Source organism: Aotus nancymaae, unplaced genomic scaffold (genome assembly GCF_030222135.1).
Source record: "Aotus nancymaae isolate 86718 unplaced genomic scaffold, 86718_ANA_hifiasm-v0.15.2.pri h1tg000028l, whole genome shotgun sequence".
NCBI lineage: Eukaryota > Metazoa > Chordata > Mammalia > Primates > Aotidae > Aotus > Aotus nancymaae.
The window spans coordinates 3,908,779-3,935,222 of record NW_026988441.1 but is presented as its reverse complement, the minus strand read 5'-3'; the positions used below and the strand labels follow the sequence as shown (position 1 = coordinate 3,935,222).

The 26,444-nt window shown below is 45.5% G+C and overlaps 2 protein-coding genes across 2 annotated transcripts; one reads left to right on the top strand and one right to left on the bottom strand.

Moving 5' to 3' along the window:
• Positions 1–7,520: 7,520 nt before the first annotated feature.
• On the bottom strand, positions 7,521–21,803 carry LOC110567830 (fMet-Leu-Phe receptor-like). Its single transcript, XM_064380766.1, is given in 5 exon segments — positions 7,521–8,520; positions 8,522–8,610; positions 8,613–8,779; positions 15,597–15,748; positions 21,738–21,803. Coding segments are annotated over 5 exon segments (723 nt in total). The 3' UTR covers positions 7,521–8,271.
• On the top strand, positions 15,934–25,181 carry FPR2 (formyl peptide receptor 2). Its single transcript, XM_012462097.2, has 2 exons — positions 15,934–15,980; positions 23,293–25,181. Exon 2 carries the CDS (start codon positions 23,304–23,306, stop codon positions 24,357–24,359), a length of 1,056 nt encoding a protein of 351 aa, XP_012317520.2. The 5' UTR covers positions 15,934–15,980; positions 23,293–23,303; the 3' UTR covers positions 24,360–25,181.
• The last annotated feature ends 1,263 nt before the right edge of the window (positions 25,182–26,444 follow it).

The following is a 26,444-nucleotide window of genomic DNA, read 5'->3' as shown; positions in this document are numbered from 1 at the left end:
TCATAAAATTAAGAATTTCAAGATGAGTGTATCCTAGATTTAAAGTGAGCCCCAAACCCTTATAAGAGTGAGGCAGAGGGAGAGAGACAAAAAACACGGAGAAGCAGGTGATGTGAAGATGGGGGCAGAAACTGGAGTGGTGAACCCACAAGCCAGGTGTATTCATTTTCTAAGGCTTCTGTAATAAAGTCCATCTGTCCCTCAGTACCCTTGGTTCCACATGTCGTGGGGTTGGCAGGTGGCCCCCAAAATATACATCTAAGTCCTAACCTGCAGAGCCTATGAATATGACCTTACTTGGATAAAGGGTTTTAAGAGCTTCTGAAGATGTCATGCAGTTAAAGATTTTGAGATGAGATCTGACTTTTCAAGCCTGCTACGGTCCTGGCCAACACCCTTCTGGTCCTTGTGATAATTTCCATTTTCCAGATGTTGAGAGATAAGAGAGAGACCAAGGAAGCTGCCACAAAGCACACGAGACACACCCTCCACCATCGGCTCTTGTCATTGTACATTCAAGTGTTTGCAGAACTGGTCCGCGGACCCCAAAGCATCCACATCACCTGTTTGCATCTGGTAAACACGACGATTACTGGTCTAAACTGCCGTTTATTCCGACTTTGTGAGCTCAGGGCTGTGGAAATGATCTAAACAAATGCCCCAGGTAATTATTATTATTTTTTTTTTTAAAACGGGGTTTCACCATGTTGGTCAGGCTGGTCTTGAACTCCCGACCTCAGGTGATCCGCCCGCCTTGGCCTCCAAAGTGCTTGGATTACAGGCGTGAGCCACCGCGCCCGACCATATTCTTGCATACAGTTTGAGAATCATCTGGTTAGGGGGAAAAAATGCCTCCCAAAGTGAAATAATAAGACTGAATGTGGTGTCTCACTCCTGTAATCCCAGCACTTTGGGAGGCTGAGGCAGGAGTATTGCTTGAGCCCCAGGGGTTTCAAAACCAGCCTGGCAACACAGTGAGACATTGTCGCAAAAAAAACAAAATTAAAAAATTAGCTGGATGTGGTGGTGTACGCTTACAGCTCCGGTTACTTGGGGGGCTGAGGTAGGAGGATCACTTGAGCCCAGGAGATCGAGGCCGCAGTGAGCTATGATTGTACTGCACTCCAGCCTGCGCAACAGAGGGAGACCCTATCTCAAAAAGGAAAAGAAAGTGATGCAAAGACAGAGGTGGAGACTGGAGTCACGTATCACAGACCAAGTGTGCTAGTTTCCTAGGACTTCTGTAATGAAAACAGTACAGATCTCCCTCAGTATTCTCTGGGGATCGCTTCCAAGACCCTGTGGATACTAAAATGTACATTTGTTCGAGACACTTACATAAAATGGTGTAGTATTTGCACATAACCTATGAACATGCTCCCCTAACTTTATACTTACTTATTTATGATTTTTTCAGACCGAGTTTCACTCTGTCACCCAGGCTGGAGTGAAGAGGCAGGATTTCAGCTCCACCTCTTGGGTTCAAGTGATTCTCCTGCCTCAGCCTCCTGAGTAGCTGGGATTACAGGCACCCGCCATCAAGCCTGGCTATTTTTTGTAAGTTTTAGTAGAGACAGCGTTTTGCCATGTTGGCCAGGCTGGTTTCAAACTCCTGACCTCAAGTAATCTGCCTGCCTCAGCCTCCCAAAGTGCTCCCATATACTTTAAACCATCCCTGGCTTACTTAAAATACCTAATACAATGTACATGATACGCAGTTGTTAGAGTGTATTTTTTAAATTGGTATTGTTTTTTACTGCTTTTTTCAAATGCTTTCTAATTGTGATTGGCTGAATCCTTACATGTGGAAACCACACGTAAGAAGGGCTGACTGTGACACAGACTCAGGGGACTAAACGACAGACACTTACTGTCTCAAAGTTTCGGAAAAAGTCCAAGATGAGCACGTTCCAGCAGGCTTCGTTTCCTCCGAGGGCTGTGAGGCAGAATGTCTTCTATGCCTTTTGCCAGCTTCTGGTGATTTTTCTTTCTTTCTTTGAGACGGGCTCTTTCTCTGCCACCCAAGATGGAGTACAGTCAGCTCACTGCCCACTAGCCTCTGAGCCAGTGAGCTGACCCAGGCGCAATCAGCTCATTGCAACCTCTGCCTCTCAGGCTTTAGCCAGCCTCCCGTCTCAGCCTCCCAGATAGCTGGGACTATAGCCACAGGTCACCATGCTCAACTAATTAAAAAAAAAAAATTGGGCTGGGTGCAGTGGCTCACACCTGTAATTCCAGCACTTTGGGAGACCAAGGCGGGCAGATCACCTGAGGTCGGGAGTTCAAGACCAGTCTGACTAACAAGGAGAAATCCTGTCTCTATAAAAATATAAAATTAGGCAGGCATGGTGGTGCATGCCTGTAACACAGCTACTTGGGAGGCTGAGGCAGGAGAGTCGCTTGAACCCGAGAGGCAGAGGTTGCAGTGAGCCGATATTGCGCCACTGCACTCCAGCCTGGGCAACAAGAGTGAAACTCTATCTCGAAAAAAAAAAAATTGTAGAGATGAAGCCTCACCACATTGCCAGGCTAGTCTTGAACTCGTGGGCTCAAGCAATTCTCCCGCCTCAGCCTCCCAAGTAGCTGGGACTACGGGTGAGAGACACCTCACCAGGTTAGGCTTATTTTTTAATTTTTATTTTTTAGACAGCGTCTTGGTCTGTCACCCGGGCTGGAGTACAGTGGTATGATCATAGCTTACTGCAACCTGGAACTCCTGGGCTCAAGTGATCCTCCTGCTCCAGCCTCCCTAGTAGCTGGGACCATAGGTGTGCACCACCACACCCTGCTCACTTTTTAATATTTTGTAATGACGGGGTCTTGCTATGTTGCCCAGGCTGGCCTCAAAATCCTGGGCTCAAGCAGTCTTCCTACCTTAGCCTCCCAAAGTGCTGAGATTACAGGCATGAGCCACCATGCTTGGCTGCTTCTGGTGCACGACACTGACGATCTTTGGTGAACTGCTGACAAGCATTCCTTGGCTTGTGGAGGCATCACCGCAACCTCTGACTTCCTCATCACGTGGTGCTCTTCCTGTGTGTGCATCTGCGTCCAGATTTCCCTTTTCCGTAAGGACACCAGTCATATAGGACTATGGCTCCACCCTTGTCCAGTATGACCTCACCTTAACTTAAATAATTACATCTGCCATGATTCAGTATCCAAATAAGGACACGTTCTGAGGGGCTGTGGGTTAGGACTTCAACTTTGGAACGGAGGGTGTGGAGAGGACACCAAGGGGTGGCAAGGATGGCGGCTGCCACTGGGAGCTAGGAGAGAGGCGTGGAAGGGATTCTCCCCCAGAGCCTCCAAAAGCAGCCGACCCTGCCAACACTTTGATTTCAGACTTCTGGCCTCCAGTACTGTGAGATAATCCATTTCTGTGGTTTGAAGCCACTTGGTTTGTGGTAATGAGTTACAGCACCCTAGCAAACTAACATGGCAGCCCAGCGCAGGACACATGTGAGCATGTGATGAACAAGCTGCCCTCTGTGCCCTAGAGAAGCTCACGGGGACCCTGCGTTCTCTTCTAAGGATCCTCTGGGATCAGAGCAGGTCACTAGGAGAGTGTTTGCTCTCCCCTAACCCCGGGTGCAGGGACTTCAGAGTAATACCTACTAAACGATCCCCTACAGCTGTTGCTTGACAAAAGGGCGGTGCAAACGGGGAAAGGACTGTGAGGACCGGATAGGGTGGGTCATACAGGAAGTGTCATGTCAGTGTGATTGCAGAAGACAGAGACTAAGCAACCCTGTCTCCAGCAAGAGACAAGGAAAGTGGAAATGGTCTTTATGTTGATGGTGGCTGTGATATATATGTTTTTATTATATTTTGAGACAGGGTCTTGCTCTTATCACCCAGGCTAGAGTTCATTGGCACGATCACAACTCACTGCAGCCTCGACCTCCCAGGCTCAGCCTCGATCCTCCTGCCCAAGCCTCCTGAGTAGCTGGGACTACACGTATTCGCCACAAAGCCTGGCTGACTTTTTTTTTTTTTTTTGGTAGCGACACTGTTTCACCATGTTGCCCAGGCTGGTCTGGAACTCCTGGGCTCAAGTGATCCGCCTGCTTTGGCCTCAAGTGCTGGGGTTACAGGTGTGAGCCACCGTGCTTGGCCAGCCATGATACAGATGCTCAGGTCTGTGCTTCCCATCTCATCTTCATGAGCTCCAACCAAAAGCCTCCCTCGGGTAGCTATTACTGCTCCCATGTTAAAGAAGAGAAAATTGACATTCAGAAAAGGACATGGGCTGGGTGCGGTGGCTCACACCTGTAATCTCAGCACTTTGGGAGGCTGAGGCAGGCGGATCACCTGAGGTTGGGAGTTCGAGACCAGCCTGACCAACATGGAGAAACCCCATCTCTACCAAAAATACAAAAAATTAACCGGGCATGGTGACACGTGCCTGTAGTCCCAGCTACTTGGAATGCTGAGGCAGGAGAATCGCTTGAACCTGGGAGGCAGAGGTTGCGTTGAGCCAAGATCACTCCATTGCACTCCAGTCTGGGCAACAAGAGCGAAACTCCATCTCAAAATCAAAAAAACAAAGAGGGAAATTACTTGTCTGAGGTCACACAAGTAGTAACGACTGGGATCTGAACACGACTGTTACAGGATCCAAAGTATGTGTGCTTTCTACACGGTGATGTGCTGATAAATGTTTTTAACAACTGGCTCTCCAAGGGGAAAAATGTATGTCTGTGTATAAACACATATGTTTACAAAAAATTTCATAGTTTTACTGATTATAAAGGATATGTACCACACAGTTTTCAAAGAATAATAATATAATCTACAATTCTCTTTATTGTAAATGCCATGCAATTATAACTTCAGGGTGACTTGCTATTTCTTGCAAAATCCAGTACCAGTTTTTATTTTATTTTTTAGGTTTTATGTTTTTGAGATGGAGTCTTGCTCTGTCACCCAGGCTGGAGTGCAATGGCACAATCTTGGCTCACTGCAACCTCCACCTCCCAAGTTCAACTGATTCTCCTGCCTCAGCCTCCTGAGTAGCTGAGATTACAGGTGCACAACACCATGCCCAGCTAATTTTTGTATTTTTAGTAAAGATGGAGTTTCACCATGTTGGCCAGGCTGGTCTCGAACTTCTGACCTCAGGTTATCTGCCTGCCTCAGCCTCCCAAAGTGCTGGGATTACAGGTGTGAGTCACCACATCCAACCCAATATTAACATTTAAATGGATAGATTTAGTAACACAGCTTACCCTCTCTATTGTGGGTGAGCCACATGTAATCAGTTGAAGGCCTAAATAGAACAAAAAGGCTGGTCCTCCTATGAATAAAAGGAATTCCTCCTGCCTGACAACCTTTAAGCTGGGACATCAGGGTTTTTTTCCTGCTTTTGGACATAAAATTAAAGCATTAGCGCTTTCTGAGTCCTAAGGCTGCCAGCCTTTGGACAGGAAGTACACCACTGTCTCTCCTGATTCTCAGCCCTTCACACTAGGACTGGGCCTCAGCACCAGCATTCCTGGGTCTCCAGCTCTCTATAACTAAATCACTTTGGTGTGCTACCTTTTTCTTGAGGGGAAATTACTGACACAGAAAAAGTAACTGATTTCTCCCAGATCACAGAGCTTATAAGAGATGAGGTCTGGATTCCAATCCAGTCAACTTGATAGGATGGTCCGTGTCTAAATTCTGACAGAGGGATCTTTTTTCCCCCCATAGAGGCACTATTCAGGGGTAAGCTGGATATTGCTAGGATTTGAGAGAAGACAGGGGCTATCATTTATTCTCGTTCTTTGACCACATCACAGGCCATCGCCTCTCCTCTGTCTGCTGGTTCATGCAAGACCAGGAGCTCCCCCAGTAAGTGGCCTGAAGGGTAATACCCATCCCCCGCAAGCCATGTCTCTCTCCCATTCTCTTGCTCAGCCTCAAGTCACAGGAACCACCCTGTGGTTGATTCATCCTGACATTTACTATGGATACCTTAGAAATGGATAGTTGAGTTGTGAGTTGTAGAAACTCAGTCAAGCTGGCTTAAGTTAAACCTCCTCGCTGGCAGAACACAAGGGAATTTAAAGGAAGTTCAACTGCAAACAGTACATCTAGACCTTAGAGGAACCGGAACATTATCTGGTAGCTTCTCTCTGCCCCTTGCAATCTGGGGCTTCATCATCTTTCGCTTCTTCTCTGCTCAAATCCTCTACTCCGTTTTCTCTCTGTGACTCTTTCTAGCAAATGATCCAAGCTGAGGGTGTCCTGGGGATTCTGCAAATTTGCATCTGATATCAGAAGCAAGGGTGGTCTTGTATGAAGGCTGTGCTCTCTAACTTTGTAGCAGGTTCCTATTTCACTGTACCCTCCTTCTGGGTCTCACTTTCTCCATCTGTCAACACAGGAAGAACTCAGCTGACTTCATGGAGCTGGTGACCTAAGGGGTTTCCCGGATTTGCAAGCATCCTGGGTAATTATAAACTATAAACGAGGTACAGAAGCAAAAGGTTTAAACCATCATTTATTGAAGCCTTTTGTTGGCAAGGGAAAGGCAAGGATCACACAATGCCCTCTGGGGTCAGTGGTGTAGATTAAATACATGCATTGGAGGCTGATGAGCAAGGCTTGCAGAGCTTCGTGGGGGTTATGCAGAGAAAACCATCGTGGGAGTCCAGAGAAGAGCTAGATTCCCAAGGACCACATCATGTCATCAAAACTCAGGAATCTCACCTTGCACTGGAATGAAATCAGCCTTCATCGCCCAACCCCTCACCCAAAGACAGGTTCTGCTGTAGGTGGACTCTGGACCCTCCGGGCTTCTCCTTCCTCTCTCTTCTTTCTGTTGATTCTCTCTCCTTTACTCCTCTGTTTCTTGTTTATAATAAAATGATAGCGTCTGTAACGGCAACTAAATGATTGCTTCAAGAGCAGGCACCAGAAATCTCAAGGTGGATACTGTCACTGATAAATGGCTTGAGCTGGGAAAGGAGACCTGAGGGATAAAGAGTCAGAGTCAGCCGGGTGCGGTGGCTCACGTCTGTCATCCCAGCACTTTGGGACGCCGAGGTGGGTGGATCACTTGAGGTCAGGAGTTCAAGACCAGCCTGGCCACCGTGGCAAAACTTCGTCTCTACTGAAAATGCAAAAATTAGCCAGGCATGATGGCGCATGCCTGTAATCCCAGCTACCCAAAAGGCTGAGGCAGGAGAATTGCTTGAACTTGGGAAGTGGAGGATGCAGTGAGCCGAGATCATGACATTGCACTCCAGCCTGGGCAATAGAGGGGGACTTCATCTCAAAAAAAAAAAAAGAGAGTCAAAGGAAAGATGGCTAAATTACTCTGGATTGTTAAAAAAGAAACAAAAAAGCAGAAATCTGGAGGTGAGGAGTTAAGAGGGAGGGTGGACTTTTAAAAGGGCGTCTCAAGTTCAACTGGAAGCATCGCGTTTGTCAATTGCTGGCCACTTGCATATTCCCACACTGCCAAGCTTCTGTAAAATGTGTTCCACATTTAAATACCTTTTAAGGTAGCTTTTCAGGAAATTGAGGGAAATGTCTGAGTTCCTCTCTGGGTTGATTTCATTCAGGGCAGCAACTACCAGATATCGTGTGAATTGGACTAATTCAGCTGAAGCAAGACTTAGAGTCAGAGATGAAAACACGGCCCTGGGGGCCCTGCCTTGTGGGGAGGACAATCTCTTTCTCAAAATTTATGATACAAAAGATTAGGCAACCAGGTAGATCTCAAGGGATGAGGGGTCTTCAGCTGACATCTAAATCACTTTCTATTTCTACTCATTTGTTGACCAATAAAGGCTGACGGCTTTACATAAAGTCTTTTCGTATACCTTGTCTGATTTAAGCCACACTCTTTCACACTCCCTCCTCCTGCATTTACCTAGGATGACTACATAATTTATTTTTCACAGCAGGGCACTTTTCAGAATGGAAGTAGGCACTACTAATCGTTATGCTGGAATGATGGGTATCGTTCACTACTGATAATTCAGGACTAATAATGATGGGCATCGTTCAGGCCCATTTCAGGCAAACTAGGATGCAGATGGCAGCTTCTTACCATCATTTCCCACCTCTGACCACCCGAGGCTGAGGTCCAAAATCAAAACAAGAAATCAATAATAAACTCATATCTGTTTATTCTCTCCAAATTAGGGGACACAAAGGCTTTTTTTGTGATGAGTGGGTAACCCTAAAATAAGCAGGAAATACCTGTGACTCAGCCTAACTCAAGGTGAGACGAAGCTGAAACTGGGAGATCGAAAGTATCTCCCAGCTCCCTCCTCACTCTGCCTGTAACTCCACCTCTGCAGAAGGTGACGTAGAATTGGTATCTGTGTCACTGGTCTGCTCAGAGTCCTCGGTCAGGGCCCTCTCCAGACTGGTGGGCAGGGAGTGGATCAGTCTCTCCCAGAAGTCCTGGCCCGTGAAGACGTAGAGCATCGGGTTGAGGCAGCTATTGAGGAAGGCCTGGGGACTTGTCACATCCCTTGCAATTGTCATTGCTTTGTTCATGCCAAACAGTAATAACTCAACGGATTCTGATGGTGACTATGAGAGCCACCACCTGATACAGGAACCAGCAGAGAAAAAAGGCAGCTGCGACAAAGGAGAGGACCCGTAGGGGCGACTAGACTTAATCAAGCTTTCCTTGTGGATCTTGGTGGCAATAAGCCCATAGCTGACAGCGATGACGGACAAGGGTTCGTTGAAGCCGATGATGAACCAGATGATGCCTCTCACCGTCAACATGGTGACGGCCACCTTCAACCTCTCTTCATGGTCATTGGTCCTGGATGAAAAGTCAAAAGTGCAGGCTGCTGTCCCTGTCCCCAATCTACCAGGCATTGTCGTCACATGAATGATAACTGGCAATGTGAGGAGCAGAGCCAGCACCCAGGGCCCGATGATCACCTTCTTGGCCACTTTCACAGTGCGATGGTTCTGGGACCAGACTGGATGCAAGACACGAACACAGCGGTCCAGGGCAATGAGGGAGATCAGGAATACACTTCCACACAAGTTGATGTCCGCTATGGTATAAATGAATTTGCACAGGAACCAACCGAAAGGCCAGTGTCCTCCCATGGCCTTCGATGCCACGGGAAGGGAAGGATGGAAGACAGAAAGGGAGAGAAGGGAGGGAAAGGAGGGAAGGGAGGGAAGGGAGGGAAGGGAGGGAAGGGAGGGAAGGGAGGGAAGGGAGGAAAAAGAGGAAAGGGAGGAAGGGAGGGAAGGGAGGGAAGGGAGGAAAAAGAGGAAAGGGAGGAAGGGAGGAAGGGAGGGAAGGGAGGGAAAGGAGGAAAAAGAGGGAAGGGAGGAAGGGAGGGAAGGGAGGGAAGGGAGGAAAAAGAGGGAAGGGAGGAAGGGAGGGAAGGGAGGGAAAGGAGGAAAAAGAGGGAAGGGAGGAAGGGAGCAAGGAAGGGAGGGAGGAAGGAAGGAAGGAAGGAAGGAAGGAAGAAAAACTCATATATGGTATGATTGCAGGTGTATGAAATATCCTGAGTAGCCAAACTCCCAGAGACCAAATGCAGATTATTGGTTGCCAGGGACTGGGGAAAGCAGAAAGTGGGGAATTGTTGCTTAATATGTATGCAGTTTTTAATTGATGTGATAAGAAGTTCTGGAACTAGATAATGGTTATGGTTGCAACACATTATAGATGTGCTTAATGTCATTGAATTGTACATTTTAAATGGTTAACTTTTTTTGGTGTTTGAGATGCAGTCTCGCCCAGGCTAGAGTGCAGTGGTGCAATCTTGGCTCACTGCCACCTCTGCCTCCCACGTTCAAGTGATTCTCCTGCCTCAGCCTCCCGAGTAGCTGAGATTACAGGCACTCACCACCACACCCAGCTAATTTTCATATTTTTGTACAGACAGGGTTTCACCATGTTGGCCAGGCTGGTCTCGAACTCCTTGACCTCAGGTGATCTGCCCGCCTCTGCCTCCCTCGGCTGAGATTACAGGCATGAGCCACTGTGCCTGGCCTAAAATGGTTAACTTTTTGTTATGTGTATTTTGCCATCAATTTAATAGAGAAAAACTAACAGTGTATGATATCAGAAAATCGGTGGGAGACAGCTTTACTGACCTAGTGTCAGACAAATGTGGACCAAGGCTTTCTCTCACCCATGGCTCTCCACATAAGAACCATAAGCCATGCAACTGCTCCACTCCAAAGTCTGCTCCCTCTCTCTCTCATTAAGGTCATGAAATCTCCCTTTCTTCTGTCGTTGTGGGAGGCAAGGCATAATATTTGGCTAGTTTTACAAGACAGGTCAAATGGGTCCATAAGCGACAATAAACAATGTGTAAGAAAGTGTTACGTCCAATGGATTCTTTGCTAGAAGAAATCAGAACAGACTCCGTTTTCGCTCTTGCCTCTGGGGTTACCTTGGCCAGAAGGATGGGAGGTGCTTCTCCATTCACTGGAAGGGCTCAGCACTCTTGGGAATGATGAAGACCGTGATAGAAATCATAGTCCCAATATGTATTGGGTATGACGTTTCATTAGGTCAGGTATGCAAAGTGAATGTCAGGCTCTTGGCAAGAGCTGGTCTTCTCTTCTAATGCCTGCAGCAGCCTCACTCAAGATTGTTACTACGAGGGTGAAATGGGTTAAAACCAGAAAGCATGAGCCCGTGATTGATGCACAGTCTGCACTGATTAACATCAGGTTTTACTTTCTTTATGGGACCCATTTTGCAGATGAGGAAAGTGAGACTTAGAGCATTTCAGTTAATTGCTTAAAGTCACCCAACAGCCCAGGCTGTCAAATTCCAGCAAATGTCTCTTTCTGCCTCTGGCCTGCCATGCTACTGGTACAGAAGTGCTGTCTAATACACTAGTCACTCACCACATGTGGCTTTGAAGCACTTGAAATGTGGCTAGTCCAGTTGGAGATGGGTTGTAGGAGTAAAACACCCATCAGACTTCAAAGACTTCGTATGAAAAAATTGTGAACCATCTCACTAACAGGTTTCATACTGACTACATGTTAAAAGGATCATAATTTGGCTATTTAAGTTTAGGTTAGATATTTTATTAAAATGAAGTTCACTTGTTTCTCTTCCTCTTGTTAAAGTGCCTACTTGACACTTTAAAACTACATATGTGACACACATTTCTACTGAACTTCGATACTCCACAATCTCAGAAACAACTCAGAGATCTCTCCCTCCCCTACCACCCATCCAACCACCAGAAGACCCCAGGGACTGCTTGTCCTCGAGAATCTCTAAGGCAACCAGTTCGAAAGACTGTTGCGATGAATGAGGAAGATTCTGCAGTGATGAGCTGGAACATACTAGAGAGGAAAGCCTGTACAATTTTGTCCAGTTATGATTCAAGGGAGAATCCTGTGATTTACAATGAACAGAGACCATGGTGGCTGCCGTCGATGAAGCACCTTATACTTGGCAATCATCGTACCATGTTCTCAGCTTTCTTGCCTCTGATCTCAACAAGCGCAGCGTTGACTATACAGCATCATCACTGTGTGACAGAAGAGGAAACTAGGACCTGAGAAGAAGTGACCAGCCTATGTCTGCAAATGCACCACAGAGCAGGGCTGTTTTCCGCTGCTGGGTCCCATACACCGCGCGGAACCAGTCTCTTTATTCGGAGACTCATCACTGCTCTGAAAGGTGATTCCTTCTGTTTTACACTCATTTCCCCATGACCCATCATCATCATTAGGGCTCTTTTGTTTTCTCGTGAAAGCTTCAAACCAAACAGGCTTTCCCACCCCGACTCATGCCCTCAAGCTGATGCCCCTGCCTCCTGCTCCACCACATTCTCCTTCTGCCGGCTGCTGCATCGCTGTTCTCTGCCCTCACCTCAATGACCAGAAAACCCGTGTTCCCATCCAAGAACTACCCTCTACCGATCCTGCAAAATGTACTCCCTCATTTACTCAAGAACTTCCCTCCTTCACTTATCCCCTCTCTCTCCTGCAGCAGCGTACCATCTCTATATTCCATCATTCCCATCAGGACCCCAATAAAAGCTAGAGCCTATATATTTATTTATTTATTTATTTGAGATGGAGTCTCACTCTGTCACCCAGGCTGCAGTGCAGTGGCGCCATCTCAGCTCACTGCAACCCCCACCTCACAGATTCAAGCAATTCTCCTGCCTCAGCCTCCCAAGTCATTGGGATTACAGGCACCTGCCACCACCTCCAGCTAATTTTTGTATTTTTAATAGAGGTGGAGGTTTCATCACGTTGGCCAGGCTGGTCTTGAACTCCTGACCTCAAGCGATCCACCCGTCTAGGCCTCCTAAAGTGCTGGGATTACAGGCATGAGCCACCGCACCTGGCCTATCTAGAACCTCTAAAAAAATTATCCTTCAACTCCATATCCTTCTTCAACTAAAAAGTCTATTGTGTTCACTGGTGTATTAAGTGTGTCTGTGTCAAGCTACCCAGTCCCCTGGAATATGTTTCTTACGTGGACTCTCCACCAGTTGTGGTCCTGCTCTGGGCAGTTCTAGGTCCAAGTCTCCTGGGGAGAGTGACTCAGGCTCTAATGGTCTCTACAAAACATACACCAAGGAACGGGAGGAGGGGTAAGGGGACTGAAAGCAGTTGGGCAACAGGAAATAGGAAACCAGAGCTTCTTCTGATTTTTGATGATCCCAAGAATTACACCAATACACTACCTCATTTTTTTTTAGATGGAATTTCACTGTCATTGTTCAGGCTGAAGTGCAATGGCACAATCTCGGCTCACTGCAACCTCCGCTCCCGGGTTCAAGCAATTCTCCTGCCTCAGCCTCCTGAGTAGCTGGGATTACAGGCATGTGCCACCACAGCTGGCTAATTTTGTATTTTTAGTAGACTTGAGGTTTCTCCATGTTGGTCAGGCTGGTCTGAAACTCCTGACCTCAGGTGATCCGCCAACCTCGGCCTCCCAAAGTGCTGGGATTACAGGTGTGAGCCACTGCGCCTGGCCTATACTATCTATTTTAATGGCATTAGGACAGTGGACTGGGCCATGTTTAGGAACTCACATACCTGACTGTGTTTCTCAGCCTCAGTCTCTGTGGGATGCAGAGGTTCAACAGTCTCAACATCAAGGGCCAAGAAATCCGGGTGTCCAGGCCCCCTCTCCCTCCAAGGGTCAAGGTAGGGAAAGGAGCAAGTATGGTGGTGGGAAGAATCAGAGGGAAGCAATGAAAGGTAGAGAAGAAATCATGAGGGATGGAGACCAGAAACACAGAGAGAGGTAAGGGAGACAGGGAAGCTGAGACAGCTGGCGGGACAGCGCGTCCACACCCATGCACACCACCAAGATTAACCCCGTAATCCTCTGATCTTGTGGAAGCTCATTTGTTGTCTTCCAGCCCAAAGAGATAACTGTTTTTCTGAAATATTAAGCATCATTCCAAGGGTATCAGAGATATATGGAGAGATATGGTAAGACAGTTAGAGAGACAGAAATAATGACACTGATCCTAAAAGCATTATTCCCAAGGCCTTGTTTCATTAAGGCTGTTCTTTCTTTCTTTCTTCTTTTTTTCTTTTTCTTTTTTTTTTTTAAGAGATGGTATCTTGCTGTGGTGGTGCCCAGGCACGTCTCAAACTCCTGGGCTTAGTGATCCTCCTGCCTCAGCCTCCCCAAACACTGGGATTACAGGCATGAGCCACCGTGCCCAGCTACGGCTGCTGTTTTTAATTCTAAGTAAATTACAATTTAAAATTACACCTAACAATGGCTTAAACCAGGGGTGCCCAATCTTTTGCCTTCCCTGGGCCACACTGGAAGAAGAACTGTCTTGAGCCACACATAAAATACACTAACACTAACAATAGCTGATGAGCTAAAAAAAAAAAATCCCCCGAAATCTCATAATGTTTTAAGAAAGTTTATGAATTTGTGTTAGGCCCCATTCAAAGCCATCCTGGGCCATGGGTTGGACAGCACGGCTTAGAACAAAGACAAAATTTATGGTTCACTTTACAAGAATTTCGCAAGAGGGTACTACTAGGCTAGGTTATATCTGGCAATATCATCAACAACTATATTTATTTTAATCTTTTCTCTTTATTATCCCTCATATGCTACCTTCTATTCCTGGGGATTGCCACTTCATGGCCCCAAGAAAGCTACTATAGCTCCTGACCTCACATACAGCAGGGGTCCCCAACCCCCGGGGCCACAGACCAATACACAGACCGATAGATGATGTCCCACAAATTATCTCCCTAGTAGCAGAAGTTTAGGGGGTTAATCTTGGTGATGGCATGGGGCGAAGGGTGTTGCTCATTCACCTCTCTCCATGCTCCTGGTTACTGTTTCTTTAAGCACCACTTTGGTGTAACAATGACTATATTTGGTCTTGTCCTTGCTTCCTGGCACAAGGTTCCTAAACCCTTGGCATTTCCTGAGTATAGGAGTGCCTTTGGTTATTCACAAAGAGCACTTTTTTTTTGAGATAGAGTCTCCTTCTAGTGCCCAGGCTAGAGTGCAGTGGTGCAATCTCGGCTCACTGCAACCTCCACCTCCTGGGTTCAAGCAATTCTTCTCCCTCAGCCTCCCGAGTAGCTGGGACTACAGGCACGTGCCACCACGCCTGGCTAGTTTTTTTGTACTTTTGGTAGAGATGGGGTTTTACCAAGTTGGCCAGGCTGGTCTCAAACTCCTGACCTCGTGATCTGCCCGCCTCAGCCTCCCAAAGTGTTGGGATTACAGGCGTGAGCCACCGGGCCCGGCCAAGAGCACTTTTTGATCAGAGCTGAGTATATGCCAATGAGATGACTTAATGTGGGGCCATCCATATGGCCTTAGGATGGGGTTGACCAACAGAAAGGCCAAGTGATTAGAAGGCTGGAGCTTTCAGCCCCACCCACCAGCATCCCGGAAGAGAAGATGGAGACTGGAAACTGAACTCTATAAAAAGTCTTGAACAATGAGATTTGATGGGCTTCCATGTTGGTGAACACTTAGATATGCCAGGAGGGTGGTTCCCTGGAAAGTTTGGAAGCCCCATGCATCACCACACCCCTTCCCTCACTATATACCTGCACTATGCGTCTCTTCCATTGGACTGTTTTTGAGTCGTATCCTTCATAACAAACTAGTAAATGTAGGTAACGTGCCTTCTTCTTTCCTTTTCTTTTCTTTTTTTTGAGATTGAGATGGAGTCTTGCTCTGTCACCCAGGCTGGAGTGCAGTGGCATGATCTTGGCTCACTGTAACCTCCGCCTCCCAAGTTCAAGTGATTCTACTGCCTCAGCCTCCCGAGTAGCTGGGATTACAGGCATGAGCCACAGTGCCCGTCCAGTAATGTGCCTTCTTAAGCCATTCTAACAAATTATCAAAATAGAGGAAGGGGTTATAAACATTCCCCCAACCCTGATTTATGCCCAGTCAGTTAGAAGTACAGGTGGCCATCTGGGACTTGGATTGGTGTCCAGAGGACAGTCTTGGGAGAGTGAGCCCTTTAACTTGTGGAATCTGACACTAACTCCAAGCGACTGTCAGAACTGAATTGAATTGTGAGAGACCCAGTGGTGACCCCAGAGAACTGGAGAATTGCTTGATGTGGGAAAAACCCATACATCAGAAGGACTGCGTAAGTAGAGAACTGAGCTTTCCTTACCCATATCTGTTCTTTATTGTGTGGCTGTAACTCTTCTCACTCCAGCAATCGTTTCTTTCGTTTTCGTGAAACTCTGAAGAAGAAAGGGCTGGCCATTCAGATTCCTTGGGCTTTGATATTTGGAAGCATGAACTCCAGTCTCCCACAGAAGGCTAGAGGTGAAGGAAAATTCAGACACACAGATTTCTAAGAAGAGTCTGCTGACAGCATATCCAAGGTGTCTTCTGAAAGTTATAACACATCCTGAGTTTCGCTTAGGGGATTGGCTCTAGCTCCATTGTCCCTCCCCCTGTCCTTCAATAAAGTCTCTGCAAAAGCCCTGAGAGCCTCTGTTGCTCCACAGGAAGCCAAGAAACAGAAAGAGGAAAAGGAGCTTAGCTGCTGGTAAGTTGGGGTCTGACAATGTAAAATTTATTGTTGGAACACCTGCTCTATGACAGATGCCTCCTAAATTCTAGAGTAGTGCTGTAATGAAGTATCCACTTGCCACATGTGGCTTTTCAGCTCTCATGGTTTTATCTTGATCTGAAATGTGCTTAAGTGTAAAATATACTTAGTGTAGTTTTTTTGTTTTTTTGTTGTGTTTTGTTTTGTTTTTGAGACAGCATCTCGCTCTGTCGCCCAGGCTGGAGTGCAGTGGTGTGACCTCAGCTCACTGCAACCTCCCCTTCCTGGGTTCAAGCGATTCTCCTGCCTCAGCCTCTCAAGTAGCTAGGCCTACAGGCGTGCACCACCACGCCCGGCTAATTTTTTGTATTTTTAGTAGAGACGGGGTTTCAGTGTTAGCCAGAACGGTCTCAATCTCCTGACTTTGTGATCCGCCCACCTTGGCCTCCCAAAGGGCTGGGATTACAGGTGTGAGCCACCGCACTTGGCTACTTAGTGTAGTTTAATCATTAGTATGATAAAAACAATACAACTTATTTCATTAAAAACTTTTATGTTGGTTACATGTTCCAATGATATTCTTTTTGATTTGTGGGGTTTAATCAAATATATTATTACAGTTAATTTCTCCCAATGATTTTATGTTTTTAACATGGCGACTAGAAAGTTGTGAATCACATGTGTGGCTGGCATTTAGGGATTGCATTACCACATCTCTACTAAAAATACAAAAAACAATTAGCTGGGTGTAGTGGTGGAATCCTGTAATCCCAGCTGCTCAGGAGGCTGAGGGAAAAGACAGGCGGAGGTTGCAGTTAGCCAAGGTTAGCACTCCAGCCTGGGCGAGAAGAGCAAAACTCCACCTCAAAGGTAAATAAATAAATAAACAAACAAACATGTGAAGGAGCCAGATGTGAGAAGCTTAAGAGGATGAGCACGGTAGGCAGAAGGAACAGAGACGGCAGAAGCCCTGGGATGACAATGAGCATGTTCAAGGAATGAGGGTTCAAGGGTGGAGCACAGCGTGTCCCGTCAGAGTGCCAAGATGGGGTCTGAGGGATGCACAGGGTAGATCCAGGGGTGCTTCAGGGAACATAAGATAAGGATAAGTTAGAAGTCTGTAAGCCATTGGAAGGTGTTAAAAATAACATCACCAGCTGGGCGCTATGGCTCATGCCTATAATCCCAGCACTTTTGGAGGCCGAGATGGGCATATCACGAGGTCAAGAGATCAAGACCATCCTGGCCAACATGGTGAAACGCTGTCTCTACTAAAGATACAAAGATTAGTTGAGCATGGTGGCGCACGCCTGTTCCCAGCTACTGGGGAGGCTGAGGCAAGAGAATCGCTTGAACTTGGGAGGCGGAGGTTGCAATGAGCCAAGATTGTGCCACCATGCTCCAGTCTGGGTGACGGAGCGAGCCTCCATCTAAAAAATAAAATAACATCACCATCTTATTAGACCTTTTAAAAGCTTATTTGGTTTTCTTCTGGAGACTGGATTGTAGGGCAGGAGAAAGCAGGACCAGGAACAAGCTATTTGCAAGGTTGGTGCAAACATCCATGCCTTACAGGACCGTGGACATGGGTATTGGAGATGGAGATGGCTCTGGCTGTGTATTCAGCAGGTTCTGTAGATAGAATAAATAGGACTTGGATGGGATTGTGGTGAGAGAAAGGGAAATGAAAGATAAGTTCTTTTGGAAGCTTTAACAACCGAATGTTTAAACTCAAATAGACACAAAATATTGGAAGAGTGGCAGGTTTGGGAGGATGAGACAATCAACCATTTGGTTGAGCCCGTGTCTATGGGACTCCCATGGGGACAGTTATATCAGACTGGAGCACCAGGGTAAGGCCAAGGCTGATAATTTAGATGAGAAGACAGCATGATATTGTAAGCCCTGAGACTGGATAACATCACCTATGGAAATGCCATATAGAGACAAGAGAGGTGGGGAACAAGTAAAAGCTGTGGGACTCTCCTAAATTTAGAGTCAAATTTAGAGCAGAAAATACTAGCAAAGGGGACTGAAAAGAGGTGGTCAACTGAACTTTAAAGGCAAGTGAAAGAGTGTGTGTGTGTGTGTGTGTGTGTGTGTGTGTGTGTACACGCATCATCTCATGGCACAGGAAAAAGTGTAATTTAAGGAGAAAGAAGAGATCCGAAGGGTCCTATATCACTAAAGCACTGAGATAAGAACCAGTATGTATTTACACCCACTGGATTTGCAGCCTTGAGATCGTAAGCATTCTCAAGAAAATGTACCAGGTAGGTGCTAAGGACTGGAGTCAATACGCACTGGATTCAGGAGAAAAGATGAGGCGAGGAATCAAAGGCAGCAAATACAGACAACTCCTTCCAAAATCTGGTTGTAAATTCTTTTCACAGAAAGAATTCTTAGGAGAGGCAGGGTTAACGCCGGAAAGGAACACAGTCTAAGGATTTTTTTGGTTTTTGTCGTTGTTGTTTGTTTTTGAGACAAAGTCTCTGTCGCAGGCTGGAGTCAGTGGTGGGATCTCAGCTCATTGTGACCTCCGCCTCCCAAGGTTCAAGAGGTCTTCCCGCCTCAGCCTCCCGCGTAGCTGGAATTACAGGCATATGCTACCAGGCCCAGCTAATTTTTGTATTTTTAGTAGAGACGGGGTTTCACCATGTTGGCCAGGCTGGTCTCAAACTCTTGGCCTCAAGTGATCCACTCGCCTCAGCCTCCCTAAGTGTTGGGATTACAGGCATGAGCCACCACCCCTGGCCAAGGATGGCTTCTTTTTAAAGGGAGGGGATATGATAATATTTATGTAATAGTGAGAATGATCTAGCAGAAATAAAATCTTAAGGGTTTGTTTCTGGCAGAAAACGGAAGGAGAAATGCAGAAGGAAAGTTAGTGGGAAGGTGAGAGGGCATCCCGAGCCAATGTAGGGAGGGAAGTTACTGGAAAGAATAATAAGTCTTTACTGACAGTGACAGGGGCAGGTAGACTGAGGGTTAGGGGAGGAAAGGCTGAGAATTTCACAACTGGTTGTTACCATTTTCTCATTATAATGTCAGTCAAGGGCATCTGCTGGGAGTGGGGAAAACAGACTAAATAAGGTACTTTTTGGAGAAAGCGGGGCTGAAATCATTAAGGTGTGGGATAGCGAGCGCGTGAAGAAGTTGACTAACCTAATGAGGAACTGCTGAGTTCTCATCTGAAATCTGTGGTCATCAACTCAGTTGCAACTCTCAATAATTGTGACATTGAGCAAGTCATTTCCCCTCTCTGAGCTGTACTTTCCTACCGATTACGCAAGGATGGCACTTATCCCAAAGCAAGGATGTTGTAATAAGAGATGATAAAATATATAGCGCCTGGCACATATTGAGGACTCACCAAATAGCAGGCCTCATAATCAGTGCAGGTATCATCTGTGGTTCGCAGTTCTCCTCATATTACAACTAGGGTGGACCCAAAACTTTGCAACTTTTGCCTTGTTAACCTGTCATTGCACAATCATCCTTTCTTGCCGTATCTTTTTTTTTTTTTTTTTTTGAGATGGAGTTTCACACTTTTACCCAGGCTGGAGTGCAGTGGCACAATCTCAGCTCACTGCAACCTCTGCCTCCCAGATTCAAGTGGTTCTCCTGCCTCAGCCTCCAGAGTAGCTGGGATTACAGGCACCTGCCACCATGCCCAGCTAATTTTTGTATTTTTAGTAGAGATGGGGTTTTACCATGTTGGCCAGGTTGGTCCCCAACTCCTGGCCTCAAGTGATCCACCTGACTTGGCCTCCCAAAGTGCTGGGATTACGGACGTGAGTCACTGTGCCTGGCCTGTATCAACATTTTAAAATGAATTTGGGATTATGGATAAATCATGTCTTCTAAGTGCCTTGTAGAATGTTCAGAGGGTGAGTAGAGAAAATCTGAGTCTGCTGAGGAACAATGGGGTGGGAGAGGGTTAACAGCACAATTCTGTTGTACTCAATCTGGGTGAGCTCCAATTCCAGCTCTACTTCTTTCTACCTGGGAACGCTGAACAATTAATGTAGCCAGTCTAAATCTTAACTTCCTCGTCTGTACAATGGTTATAATAATTACTAGGTTGGTGCAAAAGTAATTGCACTTTTTGCTATTATTTCAATGGCAAAAACTGCAGTTACCTTTGCACCAACCTAACATCACTATTAGTCAATATTCACCACGTCTCAGGATGTGCTCAGTGCTTACACATGTTAACACAGCCCATCCACAGATCCTGTGAGAGGAGTTGTGAGGCTTAAAGGAGAGACTCTTGGCGTGTGGATAACGTTCATGAGTAGAAGCTACTATTGCTATAAGCATCGTTCTTGTCCCGACCTTGAGCTTCATAATGGATTAAGTAAGCCCCATAACACAGCACACAACCTGGTGAGGGCCAAGCATTCCCATTTGTCACAGACTTACTCAGTCTAGGCTAAAACATTTCCATGTCTATCCTCACTTAACCCTCACCTGAAAGTTAGACTTCACCATAAAATTGTCCTCTTTCTGCAGAGCAGAAAACTGAGGCTCAAAGAGTTCTCACTGACCAGGAACTCACACTGAAGACATATCACAGGTGGGACTAGAATAGAGATCTAGCTGACTCCAGAGCCCAGTCTTCTTTATAAAAGTGACTCTCAATTGAGGGTGACTTTGCCTCTGAGGGGACCTTTGACAATGTTTATGGAAACTGTTGATCGTCATTCCTGAAGAGGGAGTTGCTACCGGTATCTGCAGATAGAGGCCAGGGATGCTGCTAAACATCTTACTCTGTAGAGAACAGTCCCCCACAGCAAAGAATTACCCAGCCCCAAGTGTCAATGATGCCAAGGCTGAGAAACGCTGAGTTACATTAAACAATGTCCCATGGAAGACCTCAGTGAAAGTGACTGGTAACAGCAGGAAGAAAAGAAATGAGTAAAAGAAAGAGGGTTGGCTGGACACGGTGGCTCATCCCTGTAATCCCAGCACTTTGAGAGGCCGAGGCGGGCAGATCACGAGGTCAGGAGTTCGAGACCAGCCTGACCAACATGGTGAAACCCCGTTTCTACTAAAAACACAAAAATTAGCTGGGTGTGGTGGCGCACACCTGTAATCTCAGCTACTCAGGAGGCTGAAGCAGGAGAATCTCTTGAACCTGAGAGGCAGAGGTTTCAGTGAGCCAAGATTGCACCACTGCACTCCAGCCTGGGTGACAGAGTGAGACTGTTTCAAAAGAAAAAAAAAGAGGGCTAAAAATCATCAGACTGAGGCATGGCCCTATCCTAGCAATCTTGGGGGAACCCCTTTCAAAGGCAGGACTTCAGTATACAAAGGCAGTGGCTCTGGAGTTGTTCATCTTGGTTTGCAAATCTTGCTGCCTCCACTGACTGGCTGGGCACGACACTGAAAACACTACGGAAGTCCCTGGGCCATGAACTCCCCCCAGTGTGACGGCTGCTTCACAGTGTTACTATGAGCGTTAGATGTGAACAAGTGCTAGGGAATTGCTGCTTCTCTTAAAGATGCTGAATAGCCCAGTCTGAGATGATTCTCAAATTCTCATGGCCATAACAAATCATCCTGACTTTTATACAGATTCTAGAGTGGGATTTAAGAATATATATATTTTTCATTTTTATTATAAGTTCAGGGGTATATGTGCAGGTTTGTTATATAAGTAAACTTGTATCCTGGTGGTTTATTGTACAGATTATTTCATTACCGAGGTATTAAGCCTAATATTCACTAGTTATTTTTCCCGATCCTCACCCTCCTCCCACTCTCCGCCTTCTGGTAGGCTCCAGCGTTCCCCTCTTTGTGTCCATGTGTTCTCATCATTTACCTCCCACTTGTAAGTAAGAACATGTGGTATTTGGTTTTCCGTTCCTGCATTAGTTTGCTAAGAATAATGAATACAATTTTAACAGGCAGCCCGGATGTCTCTGATAAAGTCCACACACCACAGCATAAGAAAATGTGCTCAAGTGGCAAGGAACTTTGTGTTGAATCTGAACAAAAATTACAGATGTGACCCGGACCAGAGGCAGGGACTACATTTTTTGGATTTTTGTTCTTAAAAGAAAAAGAAACGAGATCTGAGAAGCTCTGCAGGTTATATTCTTACAAGGTTATTGTCCACAATTTAGTCACGTGTCCACTGCTAAAGCAATCCCTTGCAAAGTAAAAGGGATTCTAGTTAGTGCTAATTAGACTAGTCAAGATTTACTCCCAACACAGAGAAAGGACACCTTCTCTGTGGGGTGAGTAACTAAACACAATTGCCAGTTTTTGAGCAGAGAAGAATGGGGAACAGTTTCTGGGTGGGCAACCAGCAATATCTGTCAAAAGTAAGGGTTTGGAAGTCAGGCCAAGCTGAACTGAAGCCCTTAATCTATTATCTACTACCTAAGTGACCTTCAACACATTTCACAATTACCCTGAGCATCAATTTATTCTAATGCAAACTAGAAGTAATATTACAGAGTTATTACATAGGCCAAACTGGATCCCATATGTAGTAATTAACACAATGCATATTCCCTAATAAGAACTTCATAAGTATTAACACAACTTATTATTCTCATAGTGTTTATCCCACAGACACCAAAGCTATACAAATGGGCACTAATTACTTGCATTCCAAACAGAGAAGAGCTCCACATCAAGTGGGGACAGGGAAAGGCAGGGGGTAGACAGCAGAGATGGGACCCTCTTTGCTGACTTTCTCCAGTTCAGAGTCCTCAGGATGTACCACACTACTACATGTTCCCAGTGACTGCTCAAAATCCTCTTCAACAATAACCTCAAGCCAAACCCTCAAATTTTATCTTGAGTACTAGCCAAACAATAGATCAAGGGTTCTCCCAGGTGAGGGACAGGAGCTGGGAGACTGGAAGAACCTGGGGCTGAAAGATATGTTGCAGAGCTTGCCAGCATGTTTGCATTGAGTGATGGGGGACGCAGATGTGAACCTTCTGACTGAGTCTTGTGCCTTTCTCACAATGCTGAAGCTGCCTCTGCTTAATTCTCCATTGTCCATACAATGTAAGTTCAGTACTTCTGCTAGTGGACAGAGCCTTGTAATCCTCTTGGTGAAGTGATCAGCCTGATAAGTGAAATGCATATTGATAATGATGGGACTATGGAGGACTATCCCTTCCCAAAGAAACATCCAAGAGAATGCCAATTCTATAGCACCATTGTCAGCAAGGCTTAGCAGATAGAGTGGGTCTCCTGGTAGGAGTGTGCGCTTTAGTGAAAGTTGAATACAGATGCTGTAAGATGGTTCCACAGCTCAGAAATGGCCATTGCTGGAATGTTTCAGGTGCCGGCAAGATGGAAACCAACTTCTCTACTCCTCTGAATGGAAGTGAAGAAGTTTCCTATGAGTCTGCTGGCTACGCTGGTCTGCGGATCCTCTCATTGGTGGTGGTTGGGGTCACCTTTGTCCTCGGGGTCCTGGGCAATGGGCTTGTGATCTGGGTGGCTGGATTCCGGATGACACGCACAGTCACCACCATCTGTTACCTGAACCTGGCCCTGGCTGACTTTTCTTTCACTGCCACGCTACCATTCCTGATGGTCTCCACGGCCATGGGAGAAAAATGGCCTTTTGGCTGGTTCCTGTGTAAGTTAATTCACATCGTGGTGGACATCAACCTCTTTGGGAGTGTCTTCTTGATTGCTTTCATTGCACTGGACCGCTGCATTTGTGTCCTGCATCCAGTCTGGGCCCAGAACCACCGCACTGTGAGTCTGGCCATGAAGGTGATCATGGGACCTTGGATTCTTGCCCTAGTCCTTACCTTGCAAATTTTCCTCTTTTTGACTACAGTGACTCTTCCAAACGGGGACACATACTGTACTTTCAACTTTGTGTCCTGGGCTGACACCCATGAGGAGAGGTTAAAGGTGGGCATTACCATGCTGACAGCCAGAGGGATTATCCGGTTTGTTATCGGCTTTAGCATGCCCATGTCCATTGTTGTCATCTGCTATGGGCTCATTGCAGCCAAGATGCATAAAAAGGGCATGATTAAATCCAGCCGTCCCTTACGGGTCCTCACTGCTGTAGTGGCTTCTTTCTTCATCTGTTGGTTCCCCTTTCAACTGGTTGCCCTTCTGGAAACAGTCTGGCTCAAAGAGATGTTGTTCTTTGGCAAGTACAAAATCCTTGAAGTCCTGAATAACCCAGTGAGTGCTCTGGCCTATTTCAACAGCTGCCTCAACCCCATGCTCTATGTCTTTGTGGGCCAGGACTTCCGAGAGAGACTGATCCACTCCCTACCCAGCAGTCTGGAGAGGGCCCTGTCTGAGGACTCAGCCCCAACCACTGAAACGACTACCAATTCTGCTTCACCTCCGGCAGAGGTTGCGTTACAGACAATGTGAGGACAGGGTCAGGGATCTTTTGAGTTCTGTCTCATCCTACCTTAATGCCCGTTCCAGCTTCATCTACTCTTGAGTCATATTGAGGCACTGAAGGATGAGCAGCTCAAGTATTTATTCAGGAAAAATGCTGTTGCGTCCCTGATTTGGAGCTAAGAAATAGACAGTCCGTCTACTATAATATTAGTATTATTTTTGGTTTTTCGACCTCTGCCTGTACCCTGGGGTAAGTGGAGATGGGAAACATGAGAAGAGAAAGAATGATGGAGATTTGTAAGAGTTAGATAAGATAGCGTATAATAAGGGGAAGACTTTAAAGTAAAACGTTTATACCATAAAGTAAAATCTTTGCTGTAAGGTTTTTTATAGCTATTTTTAAAAAACAAACTATGGAAGTTTTCTTCTATTTTTAGTTTGCAAAGAGTTTGCTGTTTCTTTTTCTTATATCATGAATAGAGGTTGCATTTTATCAAATGCATTTTCTACATATATTAAGATGATCATATTATTATTCTTTTATGTAAATCATTATAAATTATGTTCATTAAGTTCTGAATGTTAAAGTACTCTTGAATTCCTGGAATAAACCACACTTAGTCCTGATGTACTTTAAATATTTATAATATATCTCACAAGAGTTGGTTAGAATTTCTGTGTTTATGTTTATATAAAAATGGCTCTGTTATTTCACTTTTTTCTACTATCCTTGCTAAGTTTTACATTAAACTTGTAATAGTCTCTTAAAAGGAACTGAGAAGTGATTTCTCTGATTCTATTTTCTGGTGGTATACCCTTATTAAATATTCAGAAAAATTCACCAACGAAGCCAACTTGGTCTTGTGTTTTCTTTCTGGGAAGTTTTTAATAACAGGTTCGTTTTCTTTAACAGTCATTAGACTCTTCTAGTTTTTTTTTTTCCATATTTGTCAGTTTTGGTAAACTGTGATTTTCAAAGAATTTGGCCATTTCATTCCAACTGTCCAATTCATTGGCATGAAACAGTATAATAGCTGTTTAAAAGTTATAAAACAGTGTGGGCCAGGCGCGGTGGCTCACGCCTGTAATCCCAGCACTTTGGGAGGCCGAGGCGGGTGGATCACGAGGTCAAGAGATCGAGACCATCCTGGTCAACACGGTGAAACCCCGTCTCTACTAAAAATACAAAAAAAAATTAGCTGGGCATGGTGGCGCGTGCCTGTAATCCCAGCTACTCAGGAGGCTGAGGCAGGAGAATTGCTTGAACCCAGGAGGTGGAGGTTGCAGTGAGCTGAGATCGCGCCATTGCACTCCAGCTTGGGTAACAAGAGCGAAACTCCGTCTCAAAAAAATAAATAAATAATAAAAAATAATAAAAATAAAAAAAAATTAAAAAAAAGTTATAAAACAGTGTGAAACTTGATATGCTTTCTTTCATTTATTTATTTTTCCTGATTTTTGTTCTTGTTATTGTTATTATCCTAGAGCACAGCCTTTGGAGATATGGTTTCTTTTAAACAATGAAAATGTAAGCTCTCTGAAGGCAGGGATTTTGGTCTGTATTGGTCACTGATTAAACCCCATTCTCCATGTGTAAAATACTGTCTGATATGTACTAGGCATTTATTAAATGCTCATTGAATGAATGAATCAATAAACAATAGTATCACCTAGGTGTCAAGTGAGAACCTTTTTTTTTTTAAGTGAGAACCTTTAATGTCAAATCAAAATTATCTTCAACCTTCATTACACGAACCAGACCATGTCCAGTAAACACACACCCTCGAGCACACAGTATTTAGAAATTCCCATGTGGCTTACATTTTCATAAATTTCTGGTTTTGAGCTTCTGCTTTAAGGAAAGTACCAGGGCTAACTGTTTCCTCATGCCTTTGTTTTGAAATAAATCAACCACAAAGGTACTCAGCCTTTTACTTTGCTTTCAGGAAATAACCACTCAGAAATGGTCCTACAGTATGGAACATACTGTCCTGATGCACTGGCAAAAGACACAACTCTACATGAATATGGGGCAGTCCTGTTTTCAGCATCCTCACTCCACTGCTTTTACTGTCAATTTTCCTCTCCCTTTCCCTCCTGTTTCCCCTAAAG